Source organism: Hyperoodon ampullatus (assembly GCF_949752795.1).
Source record: "Hyperoodon ampullatus genome assembly, chromosome: 3".
Lineage (NCBI taxonomy): Eukaryota > Metazoa > Chordata > Mammalia > Artiodactyla > Ziphiidae > Hyperoodon > Hyperoodon ampullatus.
The window spans coordinates 46900497-46913530 of NC_136916.1; the positions used below are offsets into that span (position 1 = coordinate 46900497).

Here is a 13034-nt window from a genome sequence, read left to right on the forward strand (position 1 = left end):
GTTTCTAGCTTGTTTGATAATGGCCATTCTGACCAGCGTGAGGTGATACCTCATTGTAGTTTTCATTTGCATTTTTCTAATAATTAATGATGTTGAGCATCTTTCATGTGCTTCTTGGCCATCTGTGTGTCTTCCTTGATGAAATGTCTATTTAGGTCTTCTGCCCATTTTTTAACTAGATTGTTTGTTTTTTTGATATTGAGCTCCATGAGCTGTTTGTATATTTTGGAGATTAATCCTTTATCTGTTGTTTCATTTGCAAGTATTTTCTCCCATTCTGAGGGTTATCTTTTTGTTTATGGTTTCCTTTGCTGTGCAAAAGCTTTTAAGTTTAATTAAGTCCCATTTGTTGATTTTTATTTCTGTTACTCTAGGAGGTGGGTCAAAAGAGACCTTGCTGTGGTTTATGTCAAAGAGTGTTTTTCCTATGGTTTGATCTAAAAGTTTTATAGTGTCTGGTCTTATATTTAAATCTTTAATCCGTTTGGAGTTTATTTTTATGTATGGTGTTAGGTAGTGTTCTAATTTCATTCTTTTACATGTAGGTGTCCAGTTTTCCCAGCACCACTTATTGAAGGGGCTGTCTTTTCTCCATTGTATGTTCGTGCCTCCTTTGTCATAAATTAGGTGCCCATATGTGTGTGGGTTTATCTCTGGGCATTCTATCCTGTACCATTGATTTGTATTTCTGTTTCTCTGCCAGTAATATACTGTCTTGATTACTGTAGCTTTGTGGTATAGTTTGCAGTTGGGGAGCCTGATTCCTCCAACTCCGTTTTTCTTTCTCAAGATTGCTTTGGCTATTCGGGGTCTTTTGTGTTTCCATACGAACTGTAAGTTTTTTGTTCTAATTCTGTGAAGAATGCCATTGGTAGTTTGATAGGGATTGCATTGAATCTGTATATTGCTTTGGGTAGTATAGTCATTTTCACAATATTGATTCTTCCAATCCAAGAACATGGTATATTTCTCCATCTGTTTATGTCATCTTTGATTTCTTTCATCAGTGTTTTATAGTTTTCTGAGTACAAGTCTTTCACCTCTTTAGGCAGGCTTATTCCTAGGTATTTTATTCTTTTTGTTGCATTGGTAAATGGGAGTGTTTCCTTAATTTCTCTTTCTGATTTTTTGTTGTTGGTGTATAGGAATGCCAGAGATTTCTGTGTATTAATTTTTTTTTTTTTTGCGGTACGAGGACCTTTCACTGTGTGGCTTCTCTCATTGTGGAGCACAGGCTCCGGATGCGCAGGCCCAGTGGCCATGGCTCATGGGCCCAGCCGCTCCGCGGCATGCGGGATCCTCCTGGACTGGGGCACAAACCCGCGTCCCCTGCATCGGCAGGCGGACTCTCAACCATTGCACCACCAGGGAAACCCTGTGTATTAATTTTGTATCCTGCAACCTTACCAAATTTATTGATTAGTTATAGTAGTTTTCTGGTGACATCTTTAAGATTTTCTATGTATAGTATCATGTCATCAAAAAATAGTGACAGTTTTACTTCTTGTTTTCCAATTTGTATTCCTTTTACTTCTTTTTCTTCTCTCATTGCCGTGGCTAGGACTTCCAAAACTATGTTGAATAATAATGGTGAGAGTGGGCATCCTTGTCTTGTTCTTGATCTTAGAGGAAATGCTTTCAGTTTTTCACCATTGAGAATGATGTTTTCTGGGGGTTTGTCATATATGGCCTTTATTATGTTGAGGTAGCTTCCCTCTATGCCCACTTTCTGGAGAGTTTTTATCATAAATAGGTGTTGAATTTTGTCAAAAGCTTTTTCTGCATCTATTGAGATGATCATATGGTTTTTATTCTTTAATTTGTTAATATAGTGTATCACATTGATTGATTTGCGTATATTGAAGAATCCTTGCATCCCTGGGTTAAATCCCAGTTGATCATGGTGTATGATCCTTTTAACCTGTTGTTGGATTCTGTTTGCTAGTATTTTGTTGAGGAGTTTTGCATCTATATTCATCAGTGATATTGGTCTGTAATTTTCTTTTTTTTGTAGCATCTTTTTCTGGTTTTGGTATCACAGTGATGGTGGCCTTGTAGAATGAGTTTGGGAGTGTTCCTTCCTCTGCAATTTTTTGGAAGAGTTTGAGAAGGATGGGTGTTAGCCCTTCTCTAAAAGTTTGATAGAATTCACCTGTGAAGCCATCTGGTCCTGGACTTTTGTTTGTTGGAAGATTTTTAATTACAGTTTCAATTTCATTACTTGTGATAGGTCTGTTTAATTCTTCCTGATTCAGTCTTGGGAAATTGTACCATTCCAAGATTTTGTCTGTTTCTTTGTGGTTGTCCATTTTATTGGAATATAGTCGTTTGTAGTAGTCTTTTATAATTCTTTGTATTTCTGCAGTGTCAGTTGTGATTTCTCCTTTTTCATTTCTAATTTTATTGATTTGCATCCTCTCCCTTTTTTTCTTGATGAGTCTGGCTAAGTTTTTCTCAATTTTGTTTACCTTCTCAAAGAACCACCTTTTAGTTTTATTGATCTTTGCTATTGTTTTCTTTATTTCTATTTCATTTATTTCTACTCTGATCTTTATGATTTCTTTCCTTCTACTGACTTTAGGTTTTCTTTGTTCTTCTTTCTCTAGTTGTCTTAAGTGTAGGCTAGATTGTTTATTTGAGATTTTTCTTGTTTCTTGAGGTGAGATTGAATTGCTTTCAACGTCCCTCATAGAACTACTTTTGCTGTGTCCCATAGGTTATGGGTCGTCATGTTTTTGTTGTCATTTGTTTCTATGTATTTTTTATTTCTTCTTTGATTTCTTCAGTAATCTCTTGGTTATTTATTAGAGCAGTGTTTAGCCTCCATGTATTTGTGGTTTTTACAGTTTTTTCCTGTAACTGATTTCCAATCTCATAGCATTGTGGTCAGAAAAGATGCTTGGTACAATTTCAGTTTTCTTAAATTTTCCAAGGCTTGATTTGTTACCCAAGATGTGATATATCCTGGAGAATGTTCCATGTGCACTTGAGAAGAAAGTGTATTCTGCCACTTTTGTGTGGCATGTTCTGTAAATATCAATTAGATCTATCTGGTCTATTGTGTCATTTAAAGCTTTGTTACCTTATTTATTTTCTGTTTGGATGATCTGTCCATTGGTATAAGTGGGTGTAAAATCCCCTACTGTTGTTATGTTACTGTCGATTTCTCCTTTCATGGTTGTTAGCATTTGCCTTATGTATTGAGGTGCTCCTAAGTTGGGTGCATAAACGTTTACAATTATTGTATCTTCTTCTTGGAATGATCCCTTGATCATTATGTAGTGTCCTTCTTTGTCTCTTGTAATAATCTTTATTTTAAAGTCTATTTCGTCTGATATGAGAATTACTACTCCAACTTTCTTTTGATTCCCATTTGCATGGAATATCTTTTTCCACCCCCTCACTTTCAGCCTGTATGTGTCCCTAGGTCTGAAGTAGGTCTCTTGTAGACAACATATATATGGGTCTTGTTTTTGCATCCATTCAGCCAGTCTCTGTCTTTTGGTTGGAGCATTTAATCCATTTACATTGAAGGTTATTATCAATATGTATGTTCCTGTTACCATTTTCTTAATTGTTTTGGGTTTGTTTTTATGGGTCTTTTTCTCCTCTTATGTTCTCGCTTAGAGAAGTTTCTTTAGTGTTTGTTGTACAACTGGTTTGGTGGTGCTGAATTCTCTTAGCTTTTGCTTGTCTGAAAAGCTTTTGACTTTTCCATTGAATCTGAATGAGATCCTTGCTGGATAGAGTAATCTTGGTTGTAGGTTTTTCTCTTTCATCACTTAAGTATATCCTGCCACTCCCCTCTGGCCTGCAGAGTTTCCACTGAAAAATCAGCTGATAACCTTATGGGGATTCCTTTGTATGTTATTTTTTGTTTTCCCCTTGTTGCTTTTAATATTTTTTGTTGAATTTAATATTTGTTAGTTTGATTAATATGTGTCTTGATGTTTGGTTTATCCTATATGGGACTCTCTGTGCTTCCTGGACTTGGGTGACTATTTCCTTTCCCATGTTTGGGAATTTTTCAACTATAATCTCTTCAAATATTTTCTGAGACCCTTTCTTTTTCTCTTCTTCTTCTGGGACCACTATAATTCAAATGTTGGTGTGTTTAGTGTTGTCCCAGAGGTCTATGAGATTGTCTTCCATTGTTTTCATTCTTATTTCTTTATTCTGCTCCTCAGCAGTTATTTCCACCATTTTTTCTTCCAGCTCACTTATTCATTCTTCTGCCTCAGTTATTCTGTTTTTGATTCCTTCTAGTGTATTTTTCATTTCAGTTGTCGTGTTGTTCATCTCTCTTTCTTTGTTCTTTAGTTCTTCTGGATCTTTGTTAAACATTTCCTGTATTTTCTCAGGCCATGCCTCCATTCTATTTCTGAGATTCTGGGTTATCTTTACTGTCATTACTCTGAATTCTTTTTCATGTAGATTGCCTATTTCCTCTTCATTTATTTGGTCTTGTAGGTTTTCACCTTGCTCCTTCATCTGTGAGATATTTTTTGCTGTCCCTTTTTTTTTTTTTTTAATGAGTGGGATTGTGTTCCTGTCTTACTGGTTGTTTGGCCTGAGGCTTCCAACACTGGAGTTTGTAGGCTGTTGGGTAGAGCTGGGTCTTGATGCTGAGATGATGAACTCCAAGAGACCTCACTCGGATCAGTGTTCCCTGGGGTCTGAGGTTCTCTGTTAGTGTGCAGTGGTTTGGACTCAGAGCTCCCACCGCAGGAGCTTCGGCCTGACTCCAGGTTCATGAACCAAGATCCCACAAGCCACCTGGGGCAGAAAAGAAAAAAAAGAACAATAACGAAGTAAAAAAATCAGACTAGGAAACTAACAGATATGTTAGGAAGAATATAAAAAATATATATATATAGATGAATCAACAACCAGAAGGTACATCAGTACCACAATAGTAAAAAGAGGAGGAGGGAAAAGAAAAAAAAAAAAAGGTCGGGGGGAAGGCCTTGGCTGTGGAGAGCAGGGCCTAAGCAAGGGTGAGGTTTGGGCAGTGGGCAGGGCCTGTGCTCAGGACCCACAGGGCTGGAAAAGGCCCTGGGGGCTGGGAGGGTGGCTTAGGTTCAAGGAACAGAAGGGACCCAGGCATGACCCCCACCCCTGGTCTTAGAGGGCAGGGTACCTCATCTGGGAGCCCAGCAGGCTTCCTGGGCTCGATTGAGCAGCCCAAACACCCTCCTCTCCTCTCCTCTCCTGCTCCTCCGGTCTGGGGCCTGGGAGGGCCCCTCCTACCTGCCTCTCCTGATCTCCCCGGCCTCCCTCCTATGCCCCCAGGACCCATGTGGCCGGGCGGGGAAGGGGGAGCCTTGGAGGGCAGGGGACCAGCCTGGGATCTCAGCAGGCTTCCCATGCCCAAGCGGGCGGGGCAGTCGCCCTCTGCTCCTCCTGGAGGGCCCCTACCACCTGCCTCTCCTGTTCTCCCCTTGGCCTCCTTCCTATGCCCCTAAGGACCCACGTGACCTGGAGGGGGGCTTTGGAGGGCTGAGGATTGGCCTGGGAGCTCAGCAGGCATCCTGGGCCCAAGTGGGTGGGGCAAATGCCATCAGCTCCTCTCCTCCTCCTGCAGGGTGCCTCCCACAGCGCCCCTCCCACCTGCCTCTCCTGATCTCCCTGGCCTTCCTCCTATGCCCACAAGGACCCATGCAGCCTGGAGGGGGCTTGGAGGGCAGGGGATTGGCCTGGGAGCTCAGTAGGCTCCCTGGCCTGAGTGGGCCAGGTTATCGCCCTCCAGTCCTCTCCCACTCTTCCTCTTCCTGGAGAGTCCCTCCCACCTGCCTCTCGTGATCTCCCTGCCCTCAGGGCCACCGATCTTGTCTGGCCTCCACTTCTCCTCCCACCTCAGTCCCCCTACATCCTACCAGTTCACTCTGGGGTTCCTTCCATCTCCTCGGGGGTCAGAGTCCCCCACCAGCAGCCGGCAGGCACCCTATTTGTGGGGAGACGCTAACTTTGTGTCTTTCCACACCACCATCTTGACTCCTCCCCCCTCTGTTTTTAATTTTTGAGGAACCTCCATACTGTTTTCCATAGAAGATGTACCAAATTATGTTCCCGCCAACAGTGTGAAAGGGTTCCCTTTTCTCCACAGCCTTGCCAGCATTTGTTATCTCTTATCTTTTGATAATAGCCATTCTTACAGGTGTGAAGTGATAGCTCATTGTGGTTTGATTTACATTTCCCTGATGATTAGTGATATTGAGCTTCTTCTCGTGCATCTGCTGGCAATCTATTTGTCCTCTTGGGAAAATGTCTGTTCCACTTTTGCCCATTTTTAAATCCAATTGTTTGTTGGTTTTTTTTAATTGGCTTTTATGAGATTTTTAAAATATATTTTTGATAGTAACCCTTTATCAGATACACGATTTGCAAATATTTTGTCCCATTCAGTAAATTACCTTTAATCTTGTTGATGCTTTCCTTTGCTGTGCAGAAGCTTTTTAGTTTGATGTAGTCCCATGTGTTTATTTTTGCTTTTGTTGCCTTTGGTTTTGGTGTCAAATCCAAAAAAATAATCACTAAGACTGATGTCGAGGAGCTAGCCACCTATATTTTTCTTTTAGGAGCTTTATGGTTTCAGGTTTTACATTCAAATGTTTAATCCATTTGAGTTTACTTTTGTGTATGATGTAAGATAACAGTCCATTTTCTTTTTTTTTACATGTGGCTGTCCATTTTTCCCAGCACCATTTATTGAAGAAACTATCCTTTCTCCTTTGTATATTCTTGGCTCCTTTGTCATAAATTAATTGAGCTTATATGAGTGAGTTTATTTCTGGGCTCTGTATTCTGCTCCATTGATCTATGTGTCTGTTTTCATGCCGATACCATACTGTTTTGATTACTATAGCTTTGTATAATAGCTTGAAATCGGGAAAATGCCATTTTTCTTGGATAGTGTATGTGGATCTGTTATTATATAATATCTTTTTACCTGTAAGTATTAGAAATCTATAATTTGAAGAATAAGGTAAGTTATAAAATACTAATAATTGGGGGCTTATACCAGTCAGACACAATGTAAACCTTTTACCTATTTTATCTCATTTAATTCTCAAACTATTATTTTGAAATAAATATTACTGTCCTCATTTTAAAAAATGAGGAAACTGAAGCTTAGAGAAGTTCAGTAGATTGCCTAAGGACTTACAGATGGTATGTAATTTCACTGAGATCCAAACTACAATTAATTAATTAACAATTAGTTTTAATATGTCTCGGTTTAGTATAATTTATTATTAATATATGGTGTTTACTTTTTATCTGTAGACGTCCATTATTGTCTGAAGGGACAGTTCATTTACGTTCAGAAACTAAGGTATGAAATCAAACTTTTTGTGAATGTGATTATATTCTGTAGAATTTAGGTTGTTTTTTAGATTTTTCTCTTTTTTTTTTGTATTTATTATTCTCACTTTTATTGTGTTTATTGCGGGTAGGGTAGGGGGTGTTTTCTTTAAAATGCTTTTCCTGAGTCACAAGAACTCCAGGACCCCTGCCTGTGAGTGGGCAGCTGGCACATGTCACTCCTGCAACATTTCTGGAAAGAAGGATGAGGTGGGCAGGCAGGCCCTCCCCCAAAGAGCTCCCCAGGCCAGCTCTGCCAGCCTCGGCCCCTCTGAAAAAGAAACCCAAACCCCAGAAGCACCCCACCCCTTGGGCTCACGAAGCTGGGTGTGCATCCCCGCTACCCCACAAGCAGTTTCCTCTCCCTCCTTCCTAACCCCCTTTCCTTGGGCTTCTCCGTGCTCCCCTTGTGGGCACTTCAGCCCCAACCTGCCTGCTTCCCGCGCTGCCCTGGAAGATGCTTTCATATTTGCCGGGCTTGCCTGTTGTCTACAAGACCCAGGATGCTCACCCGGTGCACTCCAGCTGATTCTGGCTGGGCACCCTTCCCCCACCCCTGGTTGCCTCTACCCTGTGACAGTGCACTGGCCTATGGGGTAGAAGCAACCAGTCCCACCAGCCTCCCACTAGTTTGAAGGGAGCAGGTCCTAGGGCCCGCAGCACGCCTTCCAGTAACAGCTAGAAATAGAATATTAGCCTTGATATTCAGAAGGGATGTCTTTATGAAATGTTGCTCGTAAAATGAATTGAGTCCTTTTTTGTCTCATAACTTCACTGAACAATTTGGAGATACATTGGAAAAATTCTAAGTGAAATTAAGTTTTCTCTCCGAAGCCCAAATTTACTAGATAGAAGATCTGAAAAAGAAAAGTATTCATATACAAAGAAGGTGATTGGGAAGGTTTATTCATTCATTTAAATATTTACAGTGTGTAGCGATCACTATTCTAGGTGCTGGGCACACTGGGATGTACAAATTCCCTACCCATGGGAATCTAGACCTAAGGAATAGTATACGTGGAGGCCTATCTGAAGAATAATCGGTGAGGAGAATTAAATTCTGTGAATCAGAACATCCAGTTTAACATTCCGCTAACTAGTTGAATATCCTTGAATCTTTGGGATTCATTTTCTTGTCTTTAAATCTTTTGGTCCTAGTAATAACTAGGTCTTTTCCAGGTATACAATTTTGGATTCCTTAAAATATAATTTGATTAATTCTCTGAAAATAGGAATTCTTCTATGTAGCAATCTAGCAATTCTGTGTATTACACAGTTGCCTTCCTTGGCAAGTGATTAGAGTCTAATTAATTAATCGTTTAAATTCTTTTCATGTAGCCAAAGACCAAAAGCTTTGATCCAATAAACAAAGTTCAAAACAAATTACACTCTGCAAGTAAAGGAAGGAAATCAAATTCAAGGTATAGTACAGTTTTTAAAGTATTACTTTAAAAAATTTTTATAATTTATACTATCATTGTTCTTAATAAGATCTGTTTCTCTAGAACTTTTTATACCCAAAATATACAAAATTGTACTCTGTATTTCTTCTCCACATTTAATAATTTAAAACATCTTCTAATCAGAAATGTCTTGCAACAGTTAATGAACATTTTGTATTGTTCTCTTAAACAAAATTGCCACATTTCAAATTTTTTAAATGTTATTTTTAGCTAGATGTTTTCTTAGATCAGAAACTAGAACCTAGATGTCTTTCTCTGCCTAGTTCTTTCAAATAGACTTATACTTTTTGAACACCATGCATTATTGTATTTATTGAGATACAGAATGACTTTGGCATGCTTTCAATAAAACTACAGTATAGTTATAATTTACATTCTATTGTTTTTGGTGAGAAAGAATTCAAGACTGTTTTTAGTACTTTAAGCATAAAAAGGGGCCCAAGAGGTTCTTTAGGATAGTAGACCTTCTAGAAAAGGAGGGTCACATCTGCAGTGGATGGTACCAACCAGCTTCTAATTCACAGTAAATTGTTAAATTTATGTCTGTTGCTTACCCAAACTGATAATTGCATTATAATTCTAGAAGAATCTTTGTTAATCTTTATGTCTTTTAATTGGCTAAGTAAAGTTTTTGTTTTTTGAACAAAAGAGACAAAAAAATAGGGTGAAAGGATAAGGAAGAAAAAAACTAAAACTGATGGAAAAAAAGAGAACATATGTTACATACATAAGTACTGTACATACATACATAACTGGAAAGGGTTACCTTATTTTCAGACTTCAAGTTTACTTTTTAAATAAAATGTTCTTTTTCCAAAAGAATTCTAAAGCATTTGCTTATGTGTTAAAAGTAAGTTAGGCTTTATGGGCCTCCCTGGTGGCGCAGTGGTTGAGAGTCCGCCTGCCGATGCAGGGGATACGGGTTCGTGCCCCGGTCTGGGAGGATCCCATATGCCGCGGAGCGGCTGGGCCCGTGAGCCATGGCTGCTGAGCCTGCGCATCCGGAGCCTGTGCTCCGCAACGGGAGAGGCCACAACAGTGAGAGGCCCGCATACCACAAAAAAAAAAAAAAAAAAAAAAAAAAAAAAAAAAAAAGTAAGTTAGGCTTTAAAGTAAGTAAAAGGTTAAAAGTAAGGTTTTCAGAAGCAAACTTGATGGATTAGGCCTGACCCATTCCTCAACGTCTTTAGAAGTAACTTCCATTTCATATTTCTCTCTTCATTAAAGAAAAAAAAATCAACTTTTGGTAAACTTTGATCCTGCTTAAAATATGTTTTTTTAGGTGGGAAAAAGAGTTTGAGCTAAGAACTGTTCACTCTGTAATTCTTTCTTAAGAGGTATTATTCTTCAGTGTTTGTAGAATTATGACTAGAGTGATATCAAATTGTACAGTTCTACTCCAGCAGCATGTAAAATTAAAAGCCACAGGCTGGATTTCACCTAGGAGGCCAAGTTCAGTACTCTTAGTTTTGATGTTCACTTGTTTGGGAGCGTTGACCTAGAACAAATAATTCTCCAGCAAAAAAATGGGTTTATTTGGGATCAGCAGAATATTGCACTTCAGGGTCTGCAACGATGGCGAGCCACGTGCAAGTCTGCACACAGCAAGTCAAGGAGAACTCTTATAGAGGGAAAAAGGAAGTTGGGAGGGCTAGAGTAAACAAAGGCTTTTCATTACCTGACTTGTTGCCAGGAGTGAAGAGGAGCCTTCCTTCACACCGCGGGGCTCTGCTGTTGTCTCAGGGTGTGAGAGCTCCCCCTTCTGGTCTGCTGACTGTTTAATTGAGGCTTCTGTTTATTAATATTTTATACAGGCCATGTCTAAGTGGCCTCATAAAGCCTCCTCTAGCTCAGTGGTTGTGTGATTCATAAAGATTGAAAGTCTACTAAGTCTCTTGTAATATAGTCCTTGAAAGTATCAATTGTAGATTTCATCATAAATTTAAACTTTATAATAATTTTGATCTGCTTTTTTATTTGGATAAAAGTCCTATCTGGGAGTCATATCTCCTTTTTATATTATATGTATATAATATATAATGTGCCTATATGTGTTTTTTTTAGAATAAAATTGAAATACTCTGATGTACAAACTGCCAGCGATGTTGCCATTCCAGAGGATTTCTCAGACTTTTCTCTTGCAAAAACAATTAGCAAAATTGAAGGGCAACTGGAAGAAGAAAGCTTACCTGATTATATAGATGATGGTATTTTTTGTGATGTTAGTGAAGACATTGGAGCAGGTAGGTTGTTTTTTGTTTATTTTTATCCTTATATCACAATTATTTAGAAAATGTAGTGATGTCTTGCATTTGTTTAACGAAATAAAATTGGTTTTGAGTCAGTAATTGTTGAAAATGGATGATGGGTGAGTAGGGTTTCATTGAACTCATCTCACTACTGTATATGTTTGATTTTTTCCATTGTAAAAAGTAAAATTAAAAAGAACTATCTGGGGATTTCCCTTGTGGTCCAGTGGTTAGGACTTGGTGCTTTTACTGACGTGGCCTTGGGTTCAATCCCAGGTCGGGGAGCTAAGATCCCACAAGCCGTGTGGTGTGGCTAAAAAGAAAAAAAGAGAGAGAGAAAAGAAAAAAAAAAAAGAACTATCTGGTATTGGTTTCATTGACCACTTTTCAAATAAGTTAAATGCCCCATAGCTTAGCATTAAAACATTGAAATACATTTTTAAAAACCATATTTCTTTGAATTCCTTCCATTTAATGTTACTGAATTCTCTTTATTGTGTGTTAAATCAACACATGTTAAAGGATAAATGAATTATTGATGTAGCATCAGGTAAAATAATGAATTTTCTAATGAATATTATTTTCTTTCTTATAAATTCATTCTCTGCATACCACTAGAAAACTAATACTTAGTCTAGATCATCAAAAACATGTTAGTTACCAGTAGTGCCTCTAAAATTATTGAATTTATGAGGAGCCACCTATGCTATTATAAATTTTAAAAAAGACAGTCGAGTGTATATGAACAGTTAATGCTGAACTATAATTAATTGTAGGTTCAGGCAAACTGCTTTAGCCTCTCTGTAATAGCAATCTCTTCACTTGAAAATGTAGCAGTTTGTATTAAATGATCATGAAGTTTACCCTTAAAATTCTCTGATTCTGTGAAAATCACAACGATTTACATGTATAATGATTATTGTGCTACATGCTAGTTAGTCATAAACGCAGATTAATTCATTTATGCATTTATTACATTTACTGACCTATCCAAGCTTTCTGGGGCTAATTGTTAGGAACGAAGGTAAGTGAAGCGAAGAGTTAACCTTCATGCCTCTGTTAAGATACCTTCAGGGATGCAATGGTCAGATGTTGGCTGTTCCTCAGTTTACAGTCACCCATAGCCTTGTTAACAAAAGTCCTCTTCCCAGTATGGGAACCAGCACAGACTACCTTAAATTACTGCTTTTTTTCTTATTGCTGAATGACCTCTCTGCCACTTTGCATCCCTGTCTTCCCTTTTCAGAATCTTTGGCCAAGGTGTCTCCCCTTTTAGGGGAGTTTTCACTTATTCCACATGATTGCCTAGAATGGCTGGGTTATGTGTGGGAGGAAACAATAAAAAAGTAGTTTAGGAGCACAGACTGCTTTATAAGACTAAAGTTGGAGTGGGATGGGTGGGGAGGTTAATGCTGTGGACCAACAGAGACAGAGCACTCAAATCCTTGGTGATGCTACCGCGGTTAGAGTTGGGGAGAAAAAGAGATGTGAAAAGTCATGCTCTCCCATTGCTTCTTCCTTCTTTCCCCTAGAGACCAACGACTGCAAACTTCACACTTTTAAGTTTATCATTTCCCTTCTGTCCTCTGCTAACCTGGAGTTACATGAGAAGCTAGAAGGAGTGTTGAGGCTGGAAAAAGCTAGGTGGGGTTAGAGCCAACCATTGTTCATTGGCTCCATGTAACACGGGGGACACTTCATAAGAAGAGCTTTGAAACAGGAAGTATGTGGAGATTTATTGTGCTCTGCGGAATTTGTCCTAATAACTTTCAGAGGCTATTCAGAGTGTTTACGCAAGATAAGTCCCATGAGGGCAAACCTTGTCTTATAATATCCGTATTATGCCTGGAACATAGTAGAGACTTGATGTATATCTTTTTTTTTTTTTTTTGGCTGCGTTCAGTCTTTGCCTCTGGGCACGGGCTTTCTCTAGTTGCGGCGAGTGGGGGCTACTCTTCAT

The 13034-nt window shown here is 38.9% G+C and overlaps 1 protein-coding gene across 2 annotated transcripts in view; it reads left to right on the plus strand.

Moving 5' to 3' along the window:
• The window catches only part of TEX9 (testis expressed 9), a gene marked incomplete at its 5' end in the record, with an annotated part of 201408 nt that overhangs the window by 134826 nt on the left and 53548 nt on the right, over positions 1 to 13034 (plus strand). For both annotated transcript variants that reach the window (XM_079698779.1, XM_079698780.1), the window contains 3 exons: positions 7285 to 7333; positions 8701 to 8783; positions 10890 to 11068. In XM_079698779.1, the coding sequence (XP_079554905.1) occupies positions 7285 to 7333; positions 8701 to 8783; positions 10890 to 11068 (311 nt within the window). The remainder of the gene's footprint in view (positions 1 to 7284; positions 7334 to 8700; positions 8784 to 10889; positions 11069 to 13034) is intronic.